This window comes from Scleropages formosus, chromosome 10 (assembly GCF_900964775.1).
Source record: "Scleropages formosus chromosome 10, fSclFor1.1, whole genome shotgun sequence".
In the NCBI taxonomy this organism is placed as follows: Eukaryota; Metazoa; Chordata; class Actinopteri; order Osteoglossiformes; family Osteoglossidae; genus Scleropages; species Scleropages formosus.
Genome location: NC_041815.1, coordinates 21,690,938 through 21,716,980, shown reverse-complemented (window position 1 = coordinate 21,716,980; position 26,043 = coordinate 21,690,938). Strand labels below are relative to the sequence as shown.

Below are 26,043 nucleotides of genomic sequence, written 5' to 3'. Positions count from 1 at the left end.
GCCTGCCCTGCAGTAATCCTCAGGTAATCATGTACATTTTGCACCTGTGCTATCCGCTACAAACTCTTGTTCCAGCACACAATTTAAAAAAATATGCAAGACATGTATTTCACACATATTTGCGTGCCAGTCCTATTAGTCAATGTAGACTCAGCTCGGCTGTTGGTGTAGAACAAAATTCAGTGTAGAGTGTTCCTAATTTAAATGTATCTGCGTTGGCTCCCACAGTCTTTTTTTTTTCAAATCTACTTTGCTGATCCCACAAGTATCGGTTTAGCAGGTTAACAGCTTAACACCTTTTCACTTGAACATAACAGTTTTTTTTTGTACTTGGCAAAGAGGTAACTGTATAGGCAATGCATCTTTTTCTGTTTTTTGGAACCAAAAGAATGAAGGCTGTGGACCATAGACACAGGAAGAAGACTGTTTTCAGTTTTTTCATCTCAGACGTTTACAAGGCTCTTAGGTGAAAGGGGATATCATTGAATAGCATTTATTACTCTAGCTTCTTGTTGAGTGTTGATAAAAATGTGTAATAGTTCAGTTTCAGTGACTAAGTAAAGTAAAGTAAGGGTTATGTTGACTATTTTAATAACTACGATTAGTATTATAGGCATCAGTATATGTCCCACATGAACCTTGACAAGTTCAGGATCTCCTTGTAAGCCTGTTATGGATTGTGTCCTGCTGCATCCCAGATTGACTAGACTTTCAACAAATGTCCCTGTAACGTCTGCTTGCTGCCTTTAATTCCTTCACCTAGTGACTCTCTGAGCTGAACCTCAGTCTGCTTCTATCTACTACACTTCCCCCTTAGCAAACACAATCAAGAATGATGAGAACACAATCACATCATATAAGAAAGTCAAATCCAAGTTATTAACAGTGGAAACATGGTTTAAGAAGAGGGATTAGATTTATCTGACACTTTTCTCCAAAGCAACTTGTTAAGCTACCTACAGTTATTTACCTGTTCATGTAGCTGGGTAAGTTAAGGATAAGTACCTTGCTCCTAAAGGTATTGCAGCTGGAGGTGAGATTCAAACCTGCCACCAGGTTTTGGGCCAAAGTTAGTGTCTCTCACCACTACACTACCAGCTAACCTGTGCCTGAGATGTAATGTATGGAAGGTGATGATTCATAAATTGTCTCAGACAGGCAGTAACAGCAAAGCTTGACATTTCCACAGTACTGGAGACAAGATTTCAGCGGCACTCTGTTTTTGAGTTCGTTCTTTTCCTCTAACATCTCTTTAGAAAGCATGTCTTTGAAGCAAATGCCTAATGAAGAAAACATCTATTCAACTGAAATCTGACTCATTCTATCTTTATGGATAAGTACACCATAACCACTCAGCATTGGGTATCAATGATTATCTGTGGCTGAAAATCTATTTACAAAAATAACATTGCTTTGTATTATACAAATTGTATTAAATAATGCATAAATGTAATAGGGAAAAATGACAGTAAACTTTTGAGTGGTTCACATAGTGCCCCACTGTTTTAAACTAATGTAGCCTACAAATGCAGTGCAGGATGCTTCTGTAAACCATCGCAGACCACTGCATTTGAACTGATTTCAATTATTTTGGGTTTCAGTTTCAGTTATTTTTAGTAGGGATGTGCCACTTACAAATCCCAGATATATTTTCACTTCAAAAATTCTTTTAATTTAGGTCCATATTTCACATCTGGACAACTGGACAATTTCAAAATCTGCACAATGTACACAATAATGGTTGCAAATCCGGAAAAAAATTATTTTAAACTTGCCCATGCATTCAGTTCATCAGATGCCACTTATCTGGTAGGACTAGCAAAAACTTTGTTATACATTAGTTATACTTTTTAAATGTATAGTCATGTTAACATTCCTTTTCGAAAGCCCTCCTAAAAGTCAAAATTTAAAACACTGAGCAGATTTCAGGGTCCAGAAAGTGATACAACCACATAGTGACTGGCTTTAATCCTAGGTTGTGAATACAGCACAGCTCACTCCCAGCTGCAGTGGCATCATTTCTCTATTGGCAGAGCATCTCAGAAAAAGAAATCACACTCCCAACCAAGCTTCAAGTAGGAGCAGAGAACGGAAATTCATTCATAACCTGAGTTCTTTGCACATGAGTTGATCCTTCTTTAGCCATTTAATTCCCAAGCTGAGACAGTCAATCAGTCAATCAATCAGTTACGATCTAAGAATAATAGAATTGTAAATGCAACTTAAATGCAGTTTGGATTTTTTTATTTCATGTATGTATCAAGAAGGCAGGTGGGAGGGAAAGATCTTGCATATTTTTACTACTGCATTCACATATAAATTGCTTAGCAGTTCCTGTGTTGAACAGCTCTTTTAGTTTGGTCTACCCATTTGCACAACTGAATATTTTGCTTGAAGTGGATTAGGTTAACCTGCAGTTCACCTTCTGAGATTTAAAACTGGCACCCTAACAATGTAAATTCTGTTCCTTAACAACTAAAATAGCTGCCTCTTACTACTGCATCTTTATCATCTCTTTATATATGTTTATTGAAAGTATTCACATAATTCAGTGCAAATGTTCGTTATAAACATTTTTTTCTATATATATAGTGCCCCTTGACAGTATGTGAACCCCTAGTGTCCCTTAGTTTCTATTGTTAAATTGATTATTAATTTAATTGATTAAATTGTTATTTAGTTAGAAAATCTTTCTTATCTGATAAGTAGAGGAAATCGTATGTAGTAGAAAAAACTGATGTATTACCTGTGTAAAAATTAGTGAACCCCAAGTTGCATTGGTTAAAGCAAGTAGGTAAGTAGAATCAGGTGTGTAAATCATAATCATTTATTCATTTCATGTTTAAGATTTAAGATTTAGATTTTTGGTTTATTTCAATACTTTTAACAATAATGACCATGACTATACGGTTCACTTGCGTTCAAGCACCTCCGTAAGTTATTGCTTTTTTTTGTTACCTACTCTGATGCAGAAGCTGTAATCAAAGCCATGCTCTCACTTGAGTAGTGATGAGTCAAAGTTCTGAAGTATGTGCCACAGAAGTGCTATGAAAGGGCACTTGATATGACTGCATGCATATTTTCCTTATAGCAGAATCTATTTAACTTACCAAATACTTTTTTAATATTCATTGGCTGTAGCGTAATACCACATTCATTAAAACCTAAGAAATTCTCAGAATATTTTGTAAAGAAGGGTCGTCAGTTATGTACCCTTACCTGCACCCTGTTAGATTTTCATACTTTATCAACTAAGCTACCAAGACATGTAAGGTCATTTAAACAGCAGCAAACCCCACAAAAAAGCCCATGGCGCAGTTTATCATATCACCACTCCAAACCCAGCACAATCAAATTTACATTAAAATGATTTTAAATGTTCAACACACATGTAAGTCATATTTGTGCACTGGGCTGTAGAGGACATTACTTTCCACTGTTCTGTGACAGTCCTAATTTTAACTAACTCTGCGCTGAAGGTTTCCTTACCTTTTCAGTAGATCCTGGAGTCTGACTAGCATCAGCAAATGAAGCGCCTTCCCCTTTCAGTGAGTAACAAGCGAACGAAAAACAGACATGAATGCATTCCTCTTCCTCACCCCTCAACACTCCTCCTGGAGTCACCTCTTGTCGCTCTGCTAACTCAAAGAGCAATGCAGGGAGTGAAAAGGAGACCGGTACGATGAGGGAGAGAGGGAGGGAGAAGGAACTTAACTCCAGCTTTCATAGTTGATGCACTCAGTACTTTATGGGATGCCCAAGGTTGCATATTCAGAATGTGAACAAGAAACAACTGGAAAAAATGTATATGCCATACATATGTTTACAATTGCTTTCTTCCTTTTCATACCTTTTAGAGAAAGTGGTGCATTATGCACGATGCTAAATTAAAAATAATAAGAAGAATGACCTGCAGAGGTGGGAGGTAAGGTGCAGGGAAAAAGCAGAGAGGAAGTGCCAGGTCAGTATTCAGCATTTAAGATGCAGTGATTTTTCTGAAGACTTTCACTTTCTCCCCTTCTGTCCTTTCATCTCGATCTTCTCCCCTCCTCCCTCCTGCATGGACTTTTGCTTCATCATCCCCCAACCCCCCCTCGTTTCTGTTGCAGGCTGGGGAGGGCTTCTCACTATGGTTCAGTTCTCTTGTCCTCCATCTGAAAGACCTTTACATCTAACAAGAACTGTCTTTTTCCATAGTTTTGAAATTCCCCTTTGTTTTCTTACCTTCTTTCCTTGAAGCATGTTTTTTGTCCGATGTCAGCATGCATTGGATATGTCCTCAAGCTCCCAAATTATTGCATTTGCCATTTCACTTGTTCTGTGATAGTATCCAACCTGCTGCCCATTTCCCTCCTTACACCATACACAAAACCTGTTCATTTAATTTGTCACCACGGTGGCTTTTTTTCATTTCTACTGCACCACCACTCTCTGCAGTACGCTTTCCTGTGTCATATACCATGTAAGTCAGCCTTCTCCCTTGGTCCTTCTGCGTTACCATCTTTCCCCTCCCCTGACTTGCCCCATATAGCAGATTACATTATACGAAGTGTTCGCTTGCAATTTACACTAAGTCCTAAAACCCCCCATATCCCCCCAGATGCTACAACAGTTTCCAAGGTCAGCCCGTACTTGTCTATGGAGGTGTACGGTAAGCACGGTTGGTGCAGATGCATCAAGGCTGTTTCAACGGGCAGCAACATAAATCACTGCACTCCACGGGGGATGTCACATTGTCCCAACTCCTTCACTGAGAGGGAGAAAAACAGGAACCAAATTTTACTGCCACAGTAAGCGGTTTCCCCTCTTTCTTACTGACAAGGGCAGACACCAGAATACCCTTATAAGGTTTACAGGGGATCAAGTGGGTCAGTTGTTTGATTGCTTTCAGTTTGTTAGAAAGCAAAAATAGATTCCATATTGTTCAAGTAATTAGATATGTTGTTTGTATTGAAATATTCCCAAAAACTCACACTATGCATACAAAAATATGTGTAAAATCTAGCCACAGACAAAAAATATAGATTGCAGAATGATTTGCAAATAAAAATAAATACTCATGCGCACTGTTTTCTTTTTACAAAACTGATTTGATTGTAGTGTTTATTAGTAACATCATACTTATTCACGTTACATAATAAGAAGACCTGAACCAAAAGCACTGGAGACCCTACTTTACTTCTGCCATCTGACACCTACTGCTGAAAGAGTAGCTATTTTCACCAGCCATAAGTGACAAATGTATACGTTGCACCAGTGAATGGCAACCATCGATCACACTTGAACAAATAAATTTCTATGTGGAGTCAGATCTTGCACTTAACAGTGAGGCTACACCATATAATAGGCAGAAGAGGAAGACAACCCTGCATCTTGACCCTTGAAATAGTTTTAAAGTCAACATTCAGTAGGGATACAGGGCTGTAATAAGTGGTGTTGCATTGCGCTGATGTGCTGCTTTGAACGCCAAGGTCCAGCTTCATGGACTGGTCTCCGTGTATCTGTATCCCTGTAACCAGAGCCCCACAGCTCAGTTACATTGACCTTTGAAGAGTACATATGTTCACCACCACCTCTAAGTGCCCTTCCCAGCCCCAGCAAACCCAGATGGTGTTTCTGGAGGATTCAAACATTCATCACTTCTAGAATGAATACCTGAGGTCTTGCCCAACTCTGTAGAGGGATGAGATGCAGGCAACGCTTTCCAGTTTCTTCAAAGGACCAACACAATTGAGGGCATGATGTGAAAGTGAATGAGTGTCACATGGGTCATAACAAATGTAGTCCATGTGCATAAATTGATGGATATAAAGAAAAACACAGCAAGAGATAAAGAGGGAGACTTTAATTCCAGTCCATTTAGCATTTTCCATGAACACGTAGACATACACACATGCAGACATCTGGAGTGAAGCTGTGCAACCAAGATACGTGCTGGCAAAACCAGACAGATTGATTCTTGGCTCGTGTTTAACAGAGAAAGAAGAGTGGTGTATGTTGTCTCGGTTAAAGATACCGACTGTATGATTACTCACTGTATTTCTATAAGAATATTTATTATAGAATGTAAGAATATTTTAACACAGCATTGTTTGTGAATGTTCTATCTGTAACACTCCAGTTTCAACGTGTGTGTGTGTGTGTGTCTGTGAGACACGTTGCTTACTCACAGGTCCTGAGATGCACAACTTCATACCTACATCAATGGCTCCGACCTGCATTGCAGAAACCCCTCTGATTTAAAACCCTTTTGCACAAGAAACTGCCTGCGTTTGCAGTCGCCCTGAACTCGGGAGGTGTGTGTGTGTGTGTGTGTGTGTGTGTGTGTGTGTGTGTGTGTGTGTGTGTGTGGAGGGGGGGCAATCAGCGCTACGGAGCGAGTGTGGCACTGGGCCAGGATAGAGAGCGAGGCGAAGCTGAGCGAGCGCCAGCCAGCCGCTGCCGGGCGGGAGCGAGGAATGCGAGGGATCGAGGGAGGCGACCCTGAATCTCCCGGCAGCCGGACGACCCCCGCCAGGCGGACCTGCCGGAGCGTCCGATCGCCCGCGCGCACACACGCACACACACGCACACACACCCAATGCGATCGGAACTAGGGATCCCCTCCTCCAGCGCGCATCCTCCGTGTTGGTCCGGCGCAGCCTCCGCTGCAGCAGTTGCCGCGGCTCAGTCCTCAGCGCGCCGGCTGGGATCCGCACCCTGACTGCCAATACTCCGCCAACCCCCCGTTCCCCAGGAACCCCCCCTCCAGCATTACTTATTTGGGGGGGGACAGGCTGAAGGACTGGGCACGGGATCCTTCGTCCCCAAGCCCTCACTATTTCTTCCGTCACGTGCCCGGGATCTGCCGGCGGGCGCGAGCAGACGGCTGAACGAGCGCGAGCAGACGGCAACTGGAGCCCGTGGAGGCACGGAACCGGCGCCGCTCCGCTCAGCTCGCTCGGCTCCCCTTCGCTGTGCTGCACGTCCCTCCGTCTCGCAGCCCTCCGAGACTCTGCGGCACCCGCAGGCTGCAGCGGCCAGTACGCCGCACCGCCACCGCATCCGCTTCACACTGTCCTCACGCGGCGGAAAAGGCGGGAAGAGCCGTTTAGCGGAAGCGTTTTCTTTCTTTCTTTTTTTTTTCCTCAGTCCAGTGTACCGCCCCCCGGCGTAGAAACCCCCTCCCCATCCGCGCTCCAAGTCAGACGCCAGAGTAGCAGAGAAACAAGTGTCCCGAAGCCTGACAGCAACAAGCGAAGCGGCAGCGCGCGGCCATGGATCCCCGGAAAAGCGGCAGCGCGGGCGTGCCCAGGTCCGCGCGGTCGGGCGACGCCGTGCACGTGGCGGGTGTGATCCTCGCGCTGTGCGTCGGTAAGTGCGCGGATCGCTCCTTCGGCTGCCGGTCCGTCTCGTCTCGTCCCGTCCGTGGACCCGCCGCATCCCGGTCGGCGCGCCAGTTTCTGCACAGCTTGCAGAAACGCAGAAGAGAGAGGAGGGCGGTCGAGCGGGCGGACGGGCGCTCAGGTTGCACCCTTGCCTTGCCTTGCCTTGCCTTGCCTACTTGTTGCTTGGGGATGTTTATTTGGCAGCTCAGTCCTGCGGCTCTCTCTAATCTATATTTGGAGAAGAAGGGGGATGCGATTTCTCTTCTTAGTTTCTGCCCTTCTTCTTCCCCCACCCACCCCCCGCCTGTTCTCACGGTGATCAGGGCACTGAGCTAATAAGAAATAACAGAGAGGTTTTCCCTCTCCCGTCTCCGTGATGTGTGACATCTACTCGTGTTCCTTCCTCCTGTTTAGGAACTTTCAGAACCAGTTTTTTCCCAGGATGGGGGTTCTGGGCCACTTTAGAGCGCTGAGGTCAATAACATAACTTGAACCACTTCATCTGTGTTGTTAGAAACATACTTACGGTGTTTAGAACGGTCACAAAAATACTGTTATTTATGAAACAATTATACTTGAGTCACCAGCTCACTTAACCTTTTTTTCTTCTCTATGTTGAAATTGTATAAATACAGAGGTGTGCACATATACATATGGTGTTGGGTTAATGCTTCTGTGTTTCGTTATGCTCCTACGTTGGATTGGATTGCTTTGGTTTTGTGGCCTGCTGAGATTTATTTTTTTTCGATGAAACAAGCCGTCGCGCTGTTGTTGATACAGCTGGCCTGGAGAGCCTTGACTCGCGTCACCGGCATCTCTTTCTGGATTTTGCTAGTTTGTAGGGAATGCCTGGTTCAATTTCTTCAAGCTGCAAGGTAAGATGGAAGAGTTTTATGTTTGAGCAGAGGGCTGGATTGCTAACCACTTATCTGAGGCCATGCACACAGATCTCAATGGGACATTCATCTGTGACAAACACTTGACATTTCTGTATAGGGTTTCGGGATACTGTGGAAACTGCATCGTCTGTGAAGATATGACATGGCCTCCGCACGCTGAGGCGAGAGAGTTCGGGCAGCTTCCAGTTTCATCCATCTACATATTTTGTCTCCCAGTTGACTGACACTATGTATAACCTCTGATTCTGTGGTGGTAGAAGTACACAAAACACATAATAGAACACATTGTTACTTTTACATTGTATAGATAGACTGCGATGTAAATGCAGGTTAAGTTTTACTGAGTCATTACAACCAGTAGTACTGTCTTAGCTGTAAATTATAATCAAGAGTTTCTTGAAAATGTAAAGAAAACGCAAGCAAACAACTGACACCCATTTGGGTTTTTCATGTAGAAATCCGCATGCATATCTGCAAACCTCCACATAAATCAACTGAACAAGCAGAAAATATGTGCCATCTCTCCAAGGATTAAATGAAGCATTTTCCGCTCCTTGTGGGGTCAGTCGGAGCCCCAGCCAAACCATGGTGGTGCATCTAACAGTTCGAGTTTGTGCATCCTGCTTGTGGAACCAGCAGCTGATCAGCATCTACCGGGTCTGCTGAAAAATATAATTTATGAGGGAATTGCTGAGTTTGGAATTGTGGCAGCAGAAATGAAAACACAGAATGCGTTTCATACGCTGACGTGGATGTATGACGAAGCAGAAATAGAATGCAAGTAGAAATTAGCAACAGATGAAAAACACTTTTTTGAAATTCTTCTTGTTTGAGAGTTTTGACATCACTGAAGGTAACGGTGTTCTGATGTGATGTTCTCGTAACCAATGGTGTGAAGCTGAATCACAGATATGCCTGAACTGCTCCTCTTTAAGCAAGCTTTATACATGTTTATAATAAACCCAGTATAAAATCAAAACTACAGAGGGGATGTGAGTTGGCAGTTTTATTCCAGTTCCTGAAGCGTGTGGAGGTGAGTTCAGCCAGTGCCGCCTGGACAAGTCCTTGCAACTTGGGTGGAGCTCCTTGCACCTGGGCTTGTAGCCAGTAGCGTACAGCAAGTGACCACAGCTGGGAATGATGTGTCTTGTCATCTTCATTCCCTTCATCTGCCTCTCCCTCCTTCTCTAAATCCCTGCTACACCCTGAGCATCTATTAGCCCCTTTTCACAGCAAGCAGGAATTTAAAATTTAGGTTTTAATTTTGGGAAAAAAAGAAAGCATCTGACATGGGCCCAAATCGATCTGCCTTTGATATATGGAAGCCATTACATTCGCAATGTTTAATGTCCGATCATCTCAGCTTCAACTGGATGCGACAGAGAGTAAAGTCAGAAGACACTGTTGATGAAAAGGATTTTTAAAAAATTAAATTGAATAAAACAGGGAAGTGTCCAAAAAATTATCAATGAAATAAATCAGTGAGGAAAATAATGATGTTTGAGAAAAGTGTTTCAGATTCAATAATGATGTTTGAGATTCAGAAAAAAAACTGAAAACCATCTCAAGTAGGTTTTTACATGTGCTTTAAAACCTGGTGCTTAGGGAGCCTTTAATGCATGTTGGGGGTATCTTCCACAGCTTTGCAGTGTAAAAACCTAAATGGAGTCTGTTCTTACTGCTAAAAAAATACTCTGGGACGTGGGGGAGCGCAGCTGAGCATTTCCTGACATCTCTCTTTAGTTTGTATTCAATGAATGTATCTTCTATGAATTTGCTTTAAACTGCGGCAAATTTTTAAAAGTTAATTCCCAATAAAAAGGGAAGGTACTACATGTTCTCATATGTTTTTTTGCCCTCCTCGGTGTCCTCGTTCCTGCGGCAGTCAAGTAATGTGACTTAGAGATGCAGAATATTGTTGCAGTGTAATTACAGTACAGAAATATTAATTAAATGAAAGCTTGAGTGATTTATTTTTTTGTACATGTACAGACCACACTGCAGCTGAATTTTATACGTCTAAGACATGAAAACCTAAAACGACTGAGTCTCATGAAGATGAAAACATCGCTATCATAATTTGATGCATCACTATGGACATATCCTCATAGGAGAAGGTATATAAGCCCTGTGGAAATCTGTCTTCTCACACAGTGCTCTACCTGTCTGGCCTATGTGCCGTACATGGCGATGGCTGCATGTAATGTATTTGTAGAAAGTTATGCCGCATCATTCTGTGTGCTGCAGTGTGGAGTTCATCCCGAGATTAGCACTGAGCCGCTAGGGTTGGCCCAGCTAGGAGGGGTTCTTCTTACGGTCACATGCTGTTGAACCTTCCTCACAGCCCCTCAGATCCCCCTCTGAAAAATCTCACCTGCGTCTTTCTGTTCCTCAGCAATCACAGCCAAAGACTGTCACCCCTCCAGTTTAGTCTGAACTTCAGTGAGGAGAGGAGATAACAAGATGTTCAGAACACATTCCCGTGGGGCTAGCTACGTCACGCCATAAAAACCTTGCCAGCTACAGAAACGCCAACAAGGAAACTTCATGACATCTCAGCTCTTTGGGACTCCTGGAGAGCCCTTGTTGGCGGCCTGTGCCCCAGGACGGGCACACGGACTGAAGCGTGTTTTTCACAGCCTGTACTATAATTCACAACGATATCTTGAAGAAGAGTCTTGGTCGGTTCTTTGCACCTTATATTTCTTAACCGTGTGCTGCAAGCAGAGATATACAATATATTACCAGGGAGGTCAAGTATTCAGATCTATTACCAAGTGCTTTCCATTCTACGTAAATTTTGTTGGAAAATAATTAAAAAAAAAAAAATCAGGTACATTGTTCTCTTGATCCAGTGTCTATTTGTGAACCTTATTTATGTAGTACATTGTTCAAAGTAGTACTTGCAGAGTAGTACTTCTACTTGGCTGTGTGTTTATTTTTGTGTATATGTATGTGTGTCTTACTAGTATGGCCAGGTGTCCCATTTTGCAGGACAAACCCCACAGTCTTCCCAAGGGATAATTTAAGATGCACCATGTCAGCCAAATGCATGAATGCATTTATTCATTTTTTGGTTTAGTGGTAAGCAATAACTCATCATTCTCCATATAGCCAATGAACCCAAGGAGTGATTGGAGCATCATATTCAACTGTCCCCTCACAGTCCTGCTGCCCAGTAAAGAACTTAAGGCAGGAAACAAAGCGCAGCTTCTCTGCATGGTTAGTTTATGAAACGATTAAACGGCTCCTCCCGTGTGACAGCCTCCTGAAGGCCTGACCCCACCTGCAGAGGACCAGAGAGGCATGTGAGCTGGACGAGAATCCCTGCCGTCAGCACTTCTGCCTTACAGAGAGAGCAGAAGGGGATTAATTATTGATGCCTTTCAGTTGTTCAATGAGATGCATGAAGGAGGAGCAGACTGTGGTGTGCATCTCTAACTCTCTATTCAGAATTGGAAGATTTGATAGGGAGTGGGTGGGGATTTGGCAGGAAGTGGGTGGAAAGTGGGTTGGGGCTTGATGGGATACAGGTGGGGGAGCAGGTGGAGTGTGGGTGGGGACTTGATGAGATGTGGGTGGGGACTTAATGGGGAGTGGGTGGGGACTTGATGAGATGTGGATGGGGACTTAATGGGTAGTTGGTGGGGACTTGATGAGATGTGGATGGGGACTTAATGGGTAGTTGGTGGGGACTTGATGGGGTGTGAGTGGGGACTTGATGGAGAGTGGGTGGAGTGTGGGTGGGGACTTGATGAGGAGTGGGTGGAGTGTGGGTAGGGACTTGATGGGGAGTGGGTGGCGAGTGGGTGGGGACTTGATGTTGTGTGGGTGCGGACTTGATGGGGTTTGGGTGGGGACTTAATGGGAGTGGGTGGGGACTTGATGGGGAGTGGGTGGAGTGTGGGTAGGGACTTGATGGGGAGTGGGTGGCGAGTGGGTGGGGATTTGATGTTGTGTGGGTGCGGACTTGATGGGGTTTGGGTGGGGACTTAATGGGAGTGGGTGGGGACTTGATGGGGAGTGGGTGGAGTGTGGGTGGGGACTTGATGGAAGGTGATTAGGGTGCAAAGTGAGACAGATGTAGGGATGTATACGGTAAAGGGAAGAGTTAAATCCCCACAGGAAGAAAACAGTGCAGCGGGGGAAAGATGGATATAAGTGAAGAGAGAGAAGGAAAGAGGTCATTATAATAATAAACTTTATTTTATTTGTTACCTTTAAAAACAACTTAAAGCATTTTACAATAGGCAGGATATATAGTATCCAACAGTACAAGAACAGAGGTGTAAAGACAGATGGTGCAGAGAGGAAACTGAGTGTTACAAATTCACCCAAAGACCACACCCAACACATACCCAGAATGCAACTTGCCGTGCAATGAAGCACACATAGTGCATGCTGATACACAAATTAAGAATCCTGCTTGCAGACTTAGACCCACCAATGCTCTGCTCTCGGTGTGCTGTCGCAGAAGTCCATGGCTCTTGAGAGAAGTTGTAGCGCTTGTGATGCCACCTGGGTGATGCTTCCCCCTTGAAGGCATCATCACTTTACACGCAAGAACAATATCTCAGAATTTGCCCCTCGAGCCCGAGTCTCTCCGAGTGAACTCAGTTGAACTTGTTTGAAAGGAAAATACTGACCATGTGGTACTGGGTCCATCAGACTGTGATGCCTTTGCGGAGTTTGTTCTTGTCTTGCCGCATGGGACGGTTGGATCTCCCTTCAGTAATGAGCTCAGAGTGGGGATCTCATCTGCAGCATGTCCTCAGGGGAGCCTCGCTACATGTGTTAAAAGGGGGGAAAGCCAGTATTTCTGAAGACTTACCAGGCAGTCCAGAATTTGTACCACATTTTTTCAGAAGGGAGGGAGCACACACTTCCTTTTTGTCTTACCGTGAACCTTGTGACAGAGCTGGACCAAGGCAATAAAGGGTGATCAAATCTCTTACAAAGTGATCCCACCAGAAATAAGCTATAAATAATTAGACAGGTGATTTATAACTATAAAAGGTGTTTCTTGCGTTTCCTGGGGAAAAAGTCAGAGAGGCAGAGAGAATGACTGACTGCCAGCGCAGTCGTGTGGGGTCCCTAATTAAAACGGCGGGAAGATTAATGCTGCCACGTGCTCCTGGGACCCTCTGCTTATTCTCAGCAGTGAGCAGCCAGCGGTGGCGTTATGGCAGCCTGCAGATGCCCTTGGCCACACTGGGACTTCACGGCACCGCAGCCCGCACGCCAATTGATTTGCAGTCCGAGGCACGTCGCGCTTCGAGTTCCAGAGGAGCGGCTGCTGACGCTACAGAGGGCAAACCCTCCCGCACGTGTGTCAGCTTTTGTTGTCACCTATTAAAAATGCGCCATAAAGGGGATGCCTGTGGTAAATGTAGAAAAAACGATAATGGAAAGACAGGAGTTATTACTGATTAGAATAACAGCCCAGCTTGGGCCCAAGAAGAGAACGAGAAAAGGAATTAGGAATTATAGAAAAGAGCTGAGTCAGATGTCACTAGCTGGTTGTAGCGGTGGCTGGACCGGGTATAAGAGGGTGTGCGGGAAGGCAGCTCCCAGGGACGTTTCTGCTGCATCTGTCTGCTGCATTGTAAAGGGGGGGGGGGGTGCACTGCAGATTCTAGATGTGGGCAGAGTGGAGGTTTACGTCATAGGGGCCTTCTAGGCACTGCTGGGTTAGGGTGGGGTGGCGGGAGGCACGGGACAGGCTGGGGTGGAGAACTGCCGTCCAAAAAGAGAAAAGACAGCAACTGACAGACGTTAAACGTTCTCTTTTTCACTCTGGATTCACTTGTACTTCTCGATGAAATATGAAATATGCCAGGATCTGACATGAAATGGTAAGGGTATTCTTTAAATGAAAAGGAATACTCCACCCCGTAAAACAATTTTTACAAGTTGGGCAATGAGTTCTCCCGTTCTCCCATGTTCACGCGGGTTTCCTTCGGGTGCTCCACGTTCTTCCCACAGTCCATACATACAGTGTGTGTGTGTGTGTGTGTGTGTGTGTGTGTGTGTGTGTGGGGATGAACGAGTGCGTGAGCGCCATTGCTCTGCAGCGGGTTACCGTCCTGTCCAGGGTGTTCCCTTCCTCGTGCCCTGCAATTCCGAGAGTGTCTCCTGATCGCGGAGACCCCGGACGAGTGGTTATCCACGGTGGGTCGATGGATAATTTAACAGACGGTACTAAATAAAGAATAAATAGAGAAGTTAAAAAACGTTCAGTGTGTCTCATGCAAGGTGGTGCATATCTCTTCCGCGGATGTATTCACACATACTGGGATGCCAGGTCTGCAGCTGAACCTCTTTCTATAAAGATTCATCACACCCCCCGTATGCTGGAGGCGTTGCTCGAACGGTCGCGAAGCCTTCGCCGAAGGTCTGCCTTTCCTTCGCACCTCTGACAGCGACGGGAGACAGGCGCTGCACTGCTCTCTGGTCTTTATTTAGGACTTAAAAACCGTTCGCTTCGGGACGGTACTTTATGCTTCAATATTTCATCAGTGTTTTGACAGAACGGATGCAGGACAGCGAGATGGGACAACGCAAGGGGTCCAGTAAAAGCGCCTCGAACGCGCCATCGTCGCGCTTCCCTCAAACCTTCTCTGAGCCCCCGTCGGAGTGGGCACGCCCGCTGCCCGACGATTTCATTCTTTTTTACGAGGGTGGGAGGGCCAGTCCTAATTTGTTAATCATCGCTGTTAATGAGCCATTGCTGCCTCCGTACCGCAGATAGGGTTCTGTGCCATTTTGTGCAATGTTTTTTTAATGTGTGCTTTTAAAGGCGTTTGCTCAAATTACTATCATATGTCTGTTATACTAAATCATATTTAGTATTCCTTGTGAACTGTATAAAATATCAAAAATAACCATCCAGCAGTCCTTTCATTTGCTTTATTTTCATTCCCTTGGGTAACCCTACCATTTTCGCCGATAAAACGACAGACGTGTCAACAGTTTCTAAGTGGGAAGGCATGGTGTGGCCACATACTCGCTACAGTTTACGGCTTAAGTGGCCCGAAGAAGTGCGCCGATACGATCACTGAGAATAACTGAAATGAGGAAGGGGATTTCTGTTTGGACGGTGAGTTTACTCCAGACAACAGTGACACAGACACATACACACAGAGTGTCGTAGACACACACAGATGTGAAGACCTCGTTGTCCGACATGTGATCTGAGGGCTGCGAGTGAACCTCTGTTTCACACAACTAGGCTCTCGAATACATTTGTAAAATTAATACTAATATGTATGATATGTACCATGGATGCCTGCTGTGTGGTGGGTCTGGGGTTCGAGTCCTGCTTGGGGTGCCTTGCAGCGGACTGGTGTCCCTGTCCGCTAGGGTCTGTCCCCTCCCCCTCCAACCTTGTGCCCTGCGTTGCCGGGTTAGGCTCCGGTTTGCCGCAATCCAACTCGGGACAAGTGGCTGTAGACATTGTGTGTGTGTGTGTGTGTGTGTGCATACCAGGGATGGAAGTGCCATCAAGTTGAATGTGACTCACAGTGACCACTTATGTGTTTTCCAAGGCAAGGGTGGAACAGACGCGGTTCACTTGTGCCTTGTGCAGCGCGTGTCTCAGGGGGGTCCAAACTTGTGGAAAAACATGCAAACCCCAAACACATCGAGCAGCACAGGAGCTGTGAGGCACTGACTTTACCTGCTGTTCTACTGTTTCCCCATTTTTCTTACCATTAATGGTATAAATTCCAATGTATTACACACACACTTTCTGAACCGCTTGTCCCATACGGGGTTGCAGGGAACCGGAGCCTAACCCGGCAACACAGGGCGTAAGGCTGGAGGGGGAGGGGACACACCCAGGACAGGATGCCAGCCTGTCGCAAGGCACCCCAAGTGGGACTCGAACCCCAGACGCACCGGAGAGCAGGACCCGGTCCAACCCACTGCGCCACTGCGCCACTGCACCCCCTCCAATGCATTACATGATAATACAATTACAGTTAGACAAAAACGCTTTAACAGACACTGCCCCTAAATACAATACAATAAATTAAATAATAACTTTTATTTTAGGCGTCTAAGGTGCATTATGTCAGTTACTATGATTTTTTACACACGCAGCCTTCAGACCAATTCACAGTAATGCTTGTTTCCCCTTGGCCAAAATCGTTTGGACACCGCAGTGCAGACGCAGGCTCAAGATGGTGCGTGTGGAAAAGGATCAGCTGTCCTTTTCTTTTACGAGCCCAGTTCTGATCGCGGCTGCAGATTTCCCAGTCTACTAGGACTAAGAGGGAAACATCTCCCCCGTTACAGAGAGTGCGTGCGGCAGTGCAGACTTCCAGCAAGGTGGTGAGGCCGGATTTTTGGGAGTCGGTAAGTACGTGGTATGCAGATGATGGGACTACAGGCCTTACGGTTTGAGTGTTTCATCGACACCAACACCGCTCAGTCAGCGCGAGCAGAAATACACTTGTGGGTTCACATGTGTTTGTGGCACTCAATGCAGACTTTTGACCTTGCAGCTGCCTGGATCATTCAGCAGGTTCCATTATCGATGTGCCCATGGAGGATAAAAGCATTCACGGTTGCAGCTAAAAGGATCAATCGGAACACAAGCAGTTGTCTTTGTACGTTGCATCGTGGGTAGGGGGTCGTCTTCTTACCGCAGTTTACTGAAGGACAAAATCGTGCTTTGCTTTCTTGAGCGGTGGCAGGGGGCGGACGGTCCTGGCATTCAGCTTATTAGGTTTTTGTCGTTGTCCTAATTTTCCTCGTACAGTGGCGGCACAGCTGTGTCCGAGTGTTGTGACCTGGGGGGGATGGAACTCGTCTAGGTTACCAGTCGTCCTCAAACTGAATAAATCCTAAACGCACGAGCGTGGTGGAAATCCAAACGGTGCTACACGTGGAACGGCATGGGAACGTCTACAGAATACGATCGTTTTAAAGAATATCGGTTCAGACGCTGTGACAGCGTGTTCCATGAGGTTTAGCGATGCTGGGACGTTTGCTTGGACACTTAAAGCAATTTCCACCCTATCGTTTCCTTTCGAAACAGTAAGAGGGTTTGTCCGAGAAGTGCAAAAAAGGGGTTATCGCAACGAACTCATTAAAAGTGGGTTATCTCATAATTACCGGATGCCCTTCAGATTTACTAGATCAACAAGCCAGATGTGATGCGGTGCCCAGAAATGAAAGCTTGGTGGTCGGTCAGAGTCACAGAGGCAGAACAGCGAAGAAAAAACAAATTATTTAAAGGAAGCCAACGTGCACAGTATAAATAGTTTAAATGAAGTTAGGGTAGTAGCTCCTCTAAATCGAGACCAAAATCACAGAAGGTATCGTTGAGATGGTGAGATTGAACTGCACGAAATGTATAGTTTTTAATTAGAATGAGCATTATAAGCTTTATAATATCTTATTTTATTCCATTAAAACACATTGAAGTTGCAAAAATGTTTTATTCTTAATTTACTCATTTCTTAGCTATTGCCTAAATGGATTGGATTGACGGTTCTCGCTGTGGTGGCAGTCATCTTCTGGAATTCATATTTGCACGTAACTCTGACCACCGGTTCTTGTATTTTGTTCAGATGGTGAAATATATTATTGTTGTGCAGTTCACTGGCTTCTGATTGACTATGAGCATAAAGCAATCCCTCACACTTCAGCTTACAGCCTCAAACGAACACCTTTGTAGGACACATCGCTCAAATTAATAGTGATTGTGTTCCGGCGGCCCAGTGCAGCGAGTTGCACGGCACACGACTGGTTCGCTGCAACTGACAACACAGAAATGTGCACTAATAGTTTTGGAGAGGAACGTTGTATTATTTCAGAGCTGCGTGGTGAATGAAAAGATGCATGAAAAGGCATCCTTTTGCTCTTTGCATAGAACGCATAGCCGGTGTGCAGTTTTTCCACATTAAAAAACATTGTCTGTGTTTCAAGAGGTCAGCAATTTACTGTTGAGACTCATTTCGCTGCAAACTTTGGTCAGGATTTTGCTGCAGCTTCTGGATCTGAGCCACGTGCTTTCCTGTAAATCAATGTTTGGGAAGCGGCGGATGAGCAGGAGGGAGTGAGTGGCTCCGTCTAACATGTCAATGACCCTGGGGTCGGGGGACGGGGGGACGGGGTAGCGTGGAACCCGAGTATCGTCACGCGCGCCGTTAGAAACAGTACTGCCGAGTCCCGTTTAGCACCCGCCACAAACCACGAGTCCCTGGTATGAATTATTGAGGAGGGACGGAAGGGTTTAAAAATAGCCCCCTGTCCTGCGTCCCATCAGCACTGACGCTGATCCGCATAGTGAGAATACCGGCGCCTGGAGGTGGCGCAACTGATAAAAGCATTCCCTGAAACATCCCTAACCTGCCTTTTTGTCCCCTTTCTCCCAGCGTCCACCCACCCCCTTGTTCGGGTTCAGGGCCCCCTGCCAGGATGCCACATGGAACAAGTTAGCACATCCGCGTTTCTCTTGTGGGACGGGCTGTCCTGCCGCAGCGATGACGCCCTCGTGAAAATGACACTCGGCGGCAGCAGTGTGCAAATGAGTGAAAATGCCACAGTCCACTTTTTACCTCTTTATCACATTAGAAAATGTAATGGTATAGTGTCACAGACATAGAATTGAGGCAGTGTGAATTTCTGTGCTAAAGTCCCAGGAGCGGTCCTGTTATACCCTATAGCAGGGTAGTTCATCTGAATAGGACCAAACACGCAGTAAAAATGGGTAAAAGCTCTTGCTGTGTAGGTAAACATATAGTAACGAGACAGCAGAGAGCTGCAAGTCATGTAATGTGTAGAGCTGTTACCTTGCAGTTGAAGAGCCTGGGTGCAAATCCCACCTCCTGCTGTAGCACCATTGATGAAGGTATTTACATCTGAAGTAAAAATCACCCAGCTCTATACTGGGTGAGTATTTGTAAGTAGTTTGGTTTGTAATGTTATATCAAAGGTGTCAGCTATAAATGAATAAATGACTCGCTCTCGATCGAGGGTACGCTACCCCTAGGGCAGGATCATGGCTGTCTGGAGGACACTAGACTAGGCAGGGTCACCCTGGATGGGACCCCTATGCATTGCGGGCTGGCCACAAACTCACTTTAAGGGCTGTCTACGCATATCCACCAATTCACTTGAAATGCATCTTTGGAGGGGGGCGCGGTGGCGCAATGGCGCAATGGGTTGGACCGGGTCCTGCTCTCCAGTGGGTCTGGGGTTTGAGTCCCGCTTGGGGTGCCTTGTGGCGGACTGGCGTCCCGTCCTGGGTGTGTCCCCTCCCCCTCCGGCCTTACGCCCTGTGTTGCCGGATAGGCTCCGGTTCCCTGCGACCCTGTATGGGACAAGTGGTTCTGAGAGTGTGCGTGCGTGTGTGCGTGTGTGTGTGTGTGCATCTTTGGAATTTGTGGGGGAAGCGACATGAACACGGGGAGAACCAGCAAACTCCATAAAGACTGAGGCTGTGAACGGATTCCAACCCACACCTGATCAGACAGCCTGTGGGGCACCGGAATCACGAAATGTAAAATTGTACAGCTATTCTAGTTATAGTATGTACAGTTTCCATATCCTTTCTTTCCCATTCCTTCTTTCTCCTCCGTGTCCCTCCTTTTCCAGGAGTGTGGTACTCCCAGGCTCTGGAGGTGTCAGTGGGGAAGGTGCACTTTGTCGAGGCTATGAACGGCAGCACAGTCCTTCTTCCCTGCACATACTCGAGCTGCATCGGCATCAAGAACCTTTACTTCAGCTGGCACTACAACAAAAATGGCACCATGGATAAGGTAGGCGGCGATGTCCAAATGCACAGCGACTTGTCCGAGTAAGACAAATGGCCGCGGTACGAGGCACTTACAAACCGCAGCAGCTCAGGTAAATCCTGAGCTATATGGAAATCCTTCCTTCATCATGATAAATTATTTGAAAGACCTCCGCCTGCAAGATTTATGATGTTTAAATCTTTTGTGACGAGGTGAAGTGCACATCTGATTTCCGCATTTAGAAGCTGCATATAATAGGGCACTCAAAAGTGTTTAAGAGTATTCTAAGCGGGAATCCACGCTATGCAGCAGGTACTGAATTTAGGGTGATGGCATCCAAACAAGGATGCCTTTTGCAGGTACTTAAACTGGTACTTAAACTGTACATCTTAGTAATTAAACTACATCGAAAATTGTAAAGAGGTCGCCCTCGACTTACGATTTCTGCAGGTTACCAACCCAGACCTGCTTCTGCTGTCCCGTTCACTTTATTATATGATTTTCTAATCTCGTTTGGTGGTAACATCTGAAAAGGGTGGCTCGGTCTGCCGTATGGTAATATCATCTGGCTACGGTGTCACAAAAGACCCATATTTTTATGGACGCAGTCAGTATGTCTATCAGCGATTGCATTTTATTTACAAAAACATTATATTTGCAGAATTTTTAAATTTGCGATTCCATTCACACACAAACACATTTTCGGAACCGCTCGTCCCATACGGGGTTGCGGGGAACCGGAACCTACCCAGCAACACAGGGCGAAGGGGACACACCCAGGACGGGACGCCAGTCTGCCGCAAGGCACCCCAAGCGGGACTCGAACCCCAGACCCACTGAAGAGCAGGACCTGGTCCAACCCACTGCACCACCGCGCCCCCCTGCAATTCCATTCAACTTACTGTTATTTTTTTCAGTCTCTCGCAAGTGAAAACACGAGCATTCTAGTGGTGCAAAATGAAAATGTGAAAGAAGTCAGATTTAGAAATAATGAAAATAATAGTGCAGCATGGAAATATATTAATGCAATATATTTATATTATTCTTCTTCGTTAGTGTCATTTTAACATGAACCATGTGTGAAAGTAGTGAAAAAATATAACAAAGCCCTATAATGCAATGTAGCATTCATGCATGTTAATTGCTCATGTATCCTTATGGTTTATATAAACAATATAAGGGGTTTGTGACTTGTGACGAAGCCCATCGTAAATCAAGGGCCAACTGTAGTTTTTCATTATTCTCATGATTAGGGTTTTGCATTTAAACAAGCCCATGTTGCTGTATGTCTGTGAAAATTAAACCTTGGTATATTCTATTTTTATTTTGATTTTTACAAATCATGGTGCCCCATCCCAATCTGACCCAACCCTCAGATGTGTGACGGAGTAATCCCAGCTGAGGGGATTGAGCCGCATGTGAGGATTCTCTGGCCACGGGTGGAGTTTATAGGGTCCAGCAAAACCACCAACATCTCCATCCTCCTGTGGAATGTGACTTTTGATGACGAAGGGGAGTACACCTGCTTTGCTCGGAACCCGAAGGAGAAGAACCGCAACCACAGCGCTATCTTCACCCTCATTGTGGTCGACGAGTGTGAGTGTTCTTCTTGGGCTGCCTTCGGAATAACCTCATGAGAAAAATTCATCCCTACAAAAGGATAACCCAGAGTAAAGTTGATTATCTAATGTTTGACAAGGAAATCAGCTAAGTAAAAGTCAATAAATTCTCACAGTAGGTATTACTATTAAACGTAACGAGGAAAGCGATAACAATAATGGCGTCCAATTTTCAACATATCTTTGCTGACCTCTTGTCTTATGAACATCCACGTCTAGTTGAGACAACAATATAACTAAATAGGGCAATAAGTAGCAAAGTGGTTAAGGGCAAATACTCGCAGAGGTTTCTTGGTTCAGTCAATACAAAGCAAGAAGTTGAATTGGAATTGCTCAAGTGAAATATTCCATCCATTAATTGTCAATAACCGCTCACTGTGGATCTGAGCCTATTTCGGAAGTATAGGACACGAGGGAGGGAAATTATGGATCACTTTTGTTGCTGATAAGCAGCAGAATCAGGATAATAACATCAGCTGTTACAGAAAGAAAGTATTTTAAACTTAATGGCATGTAGTTATGCACGAAAGAATCATAGTTCATTCCTTCCCTCCCCCTTTTCCAGTGAAAGAGGTAGACAACACCGTGACGATCATCATTCTGTCAGTAGTGGGGGGGATCATCGGCTTGATCATCGTGATCATGGTGCTGAAGGCCCTCGTCCTCTTCATAATTCGCAAGGTCCAGGAGAAGAAGTGAGTTTGCCTAATAAGGTGGGGGGGTAAGGTGGGAAAGAAAACTGGATGCAAATTATAGGAAGAACAGGAATAACAACAGAAAAATTGTCTTTTGCAACCTCTGCCTTCTCCAAACAAACATTTCCCCTCTACCTCTTACCCTCATACACTGCTGACTATAAGGCCTATAGTACAGTACAGAGTTAATGAGATAATTGAAATACAGTATTTTTTTTTACTACAGTGAAAGGGGATCTTGCTCAAAAATCAACCTACTTAAACATATTTATTAATTGCAAATCAGTAACTACTTTGTCCTAGAAAGTCTGTGTCCTGTGCTGCCTTTCCTCATATCTCCATTCCCTCTTTGTTCCCCAACAGTAAAGAGTGCCTTGTGAGTTCTTCAGGGATTGACAACACAGAAAACGGCCTCTCAAAAGCAGAAAATAAGGCAACACCAAAGGCTTGAAAACATGTCTGTATCTCTCTCTATATATATATGTTTAAACATGTATATATGTATACATGGAAATATAAATATGTTAAATAGGTATATAGAAAGAACATTATTGAAAATGACTGTTTTTTCTTTATCTTCTTGAAAAAAATATATATTAATATATACGTAAATGACAAATATATGTATTTTAAACTTTGCTTGAGGAAGGGGAACATGAAATGTACCCTATAAACTCTGGGCTGGATCAGCACACCTAAGCAACTACCAAGGTTTAAAGTGGATGCAAACCAGAGTAAGTCTGGATTGTCCAGATGTGAATGAAACGGACGTGAATATTCAGAATTAGTTGTTAATTTAGGTCGTCATGGATTACGAAGCAGGGTTTTTGACCTTCACAGAGTGATGGAACTCAAAGCTTTGTACCCAGAATCGGCGATTTGTTACTATACTTGGTTCAGCTCAGGCTTGCAGTGAAACAAACAGTACACACACACTGCCAAGTTCTGCTAACTGCCATGTATTGTACTACAGCACAAGAACTGAAACACTGTGTTAGTGTTCTGGATTTTGGGGTTATGGGTGATGCCAAAAACAGTGCACCCCTCTAAAGCGCAGTGTTTATTGGAAGAGAAAGGACATTGACCAAATTTTCGGGAAGTATAACAAGGCTTGAGATTTGTCCACTGTTATTAGCTTTTCATACGCTATGAATTTCATACCCGACACTAAATGTGTGTACTGTGGATTATTTTGTGCGACACTGAGCTGTAAACCAGTATAGCGGATACTTGAGACTGATTCACCTTCGCGCTCGGGATCCTGTTCGAAACAGGTTTGGTTTCGCTGGACTCTTCAAAACTCGATCAATCTGGTTTGAATCCGGTTTGAATGGAAATGATACACTGAGGGGAAAGGAGGAGTCACAGGAGTGTTGCACCGGATCCAGCCCAGCACTGGTTTTTTTTCTCTTTGCTTTAGATGAAACACAGGTGCCTGTAAACGCTTATAGCTCCCTCTGCTTTAAGGGAGGACTTAAACTGCAACAAAAAGCATTACAAAACAGCAACAAAAATAAAAGATGAATAAAAAAGAACATAAAAATATTTAAAGGACAATCCCCATAAATCCCTATAGAAGATGAATGACCTTTTATGATGCTGCTTCTAACAATTAGCTGATGCATTTTTTTAGCATGTGAAAGATTTTATATACACAACGCTTACCACAAGAAAATGTTGCTCTTGGTTCCCAACCCCCTTTGGTTTTGTCATGCGTGGTCAGTCTGAACTTCAAGGTGGTTGAATGTCCTGTGTCATCATGTTAGTCTCTCTGTGACTGCCAACCCAAAATCTGGGCAATGGACCACACACAGCAGGGCGCTATGAATCCATGGGTCAGAAATAATGTGTCCTGCTGAACACAACTTCCAAAGTTCACTTTGGTGCCCACCACATGGCTCTTAGTCCAACTGCCTTCTTCTCCATTCCTGGAAACCTCTTGGTTTTTACAGACTAACATGATCAGGAGTTCAGGTCAACTTGACAACGATGTCCATAAAGTAATCCAATGTCCTAGTGTAACTGCAGCAGTATGGTAAAACAGTGGCTGTATCCAACTAGTTAAATTTGAAGTATAGCAGATATATTACCTTTGGTCCCTGAGGGGTTTGTTCATCTAGATAACTGAAAGAACTTCACTCTCCACAATTAATGCATTTTGTTTGTCAAGAAATGCTAAGCAATGCAAGGAATTTTTGAAGGTATAAAGTCATAAAGATTGGTACAATGGACTAATAGAAGAATGATGTAGTCTAAATTCTGCAAGAATACTCCATGCATCCAGATTGTGCTTGATAAAGTCTGTGTATGACTGTATCAGTTATGCTGTTAAAAATGTGCAGTTATATTCCAGATGTATAAAAGTCCCCCTCATCTTTTTCCCAAACACCTAATAGAAAACTGACTGTTTATGAAATATTTGATGAGGAAACATTTCAGTACAGAAGTGATGACACCAAGGACAAGTCAAAAGTCAAAACTCAAAGGAGAGGATTCTATGAGGTGCTATTAGAGTGACAGTGGTGGGCACTAGAGGCAGGCTACCTTGCAGCAATGACTGCTCAAGACAAAACCGGTCCGTTTCATTGCCAAACGGCAGCACATCAGAGCATCACTAAGGTATGCAACCAGTTCAGTCAACCAACTCTTTCCCAGTGTGTCAATTTACCGTTGAGTTTTCTTGGATTAGTTTTCAATCCAAAGCAAATATATCCATGAATGATGATCAGAACCTCTTTAATTGAATGTTGCCATTTGAAATTGCAGGTATACGTCTTCACATTGCTTGTTTGCATTAACTCAACAGTAGTTGCCAGAGCATAACTATCACTGAATGTCACTTTGAATGGTAATTTCAGCTGCTGGAACTGAAAATGTATACTCACCTCTTCCATTTGCTCTGTAGCCCACACATTCCAGGTGGAAACAGGGGTGGAAGAGGGCTTTTTGGGCTCTTTACTAAGAATTACAAATTTTTGAGTGTGCAGAATGCTAGTAATGTCAGGACAAAGGATGCTATAAATTATGGGTCCAGTTTGAGTGACTTATGTGGATGAGCCATATCTTCAGTAGAATTTATAAGTTTAAGACAAGAGTACCTTTTCTGAATGTAGCAGTGTTGCTGCCCTTCAGCCATTTTTACATAACTGAGCACATGGTCAAGCGGTCTTCCTTAACACTTGAGCTTTTCTTCAGGAATCAGGGGTTCCGGCTGCCTCGAGTGTTGGTAACTTGTCTGGAGAGAGTGGTTAGGGTTAGGGTTAGAACCAATGTTCTATGATAAGAGTTGAACTGCAAATTATTGGGGGAGACAGTCAATGAATTCATTCATTGATGGTTCCTGTAGCTGGGTCTTTAATTTCTCCTGAGCAAGGCTGCCTTAGTTAGGACTGTGGCAGTCACAGTACGAAGAAGTGTGATTCACACGTTACGGTAGTGTACTAGCAAAGTTGAGGCAACGTACACAGACTGTGACGGACAAAAATGACTCAGTTAAGTCTTTACACCTGCACTGTGTTTGTTTCATACTTTCAGTCTTGGGTAAAATAATATTGCTAGCAATAAGAATGAAATATAATTGTGCTTCATTTGCAAGACCAGATAATGCAATAGCCAACATTAGTAATGCATGCGCCCAATAATCATCTACCAGCCATCAAATCCTGATGTGGATGTAGAATTAGGGCGTGGAGCTGCTCTGTCTGTCAATTGCACTG

At 44.5% G+C, this 26,043-nt stretch overlaps 1 protein-coding gene across 2 annotated transcripts; it reads left to right on the top strand.

Annotated features, from left to right (window-relative positions):
• The first annotated feature begins 5,842 nt into the window (after positions 1 to 5,842).
• On the top strand, positions 5,843 to 24,799 carry scn4ba (sodium channel, voltage-gated, type IV, beta a). 2 transcript variants are annotated; one of them, XM_029255600.1, is made up of 6 exons: positions 5,843 to 7,022; positions 7,132 to 7,353; positions 19,874 to 20,037; positions 21,390 to 21,609; positions 22,198 to 22,327; positions 22,691 to 24,799. In XM_029255600.1, exons 2-6 carry the CDS (start codon positions 7,257 to 7,259, stop codon positions 22,776 to 22,778), a joined length of 699 nt encoding a protein of 232 aa, XP_029111433.1. In that variant the 5' UTR covers positions 5,843 to 7,022; positions 7,132 to 7,256; the 3' UTR covers positions 22,779 to 24,799. The 2 variants fall into 2 exon arrangements, with proteins under 2 accessions (XP_029111433.1, XP_029111432.1); XM_029255599.1 differs by having other exon boundaries at positions 5,843 to 7,353.
• The last annotated feature ends 1,244 nt before the right edge of the window (positions 24,800 to 26,043 follow it).

Bases quoted from the DNA above. Each gene is read 5' to 3' on its own strand.
- scn4ba (XM_029255600.1), top strand. From the start codon at position 7,257: ATGGATCCCCGGAAAAGCGGCAGCGCGGGCGTGCCCAGGTCCGCGCGG. The intron at 7,354-19,873 runs GTAAGTGCGCGG...CTCCTTTTCCAG, and splicing joins GATCCTCGCGCTGTGCGTCG to GAGTGTGGTACTCCCAGGCT. The intron at 21,610-22,197 runs GTGAGTGTTCTT...CCCCTTTTCCAG, and splicing joins CCTCATTGTGGTCGACGAGT to TGAAAGAGGTAGACAACACC.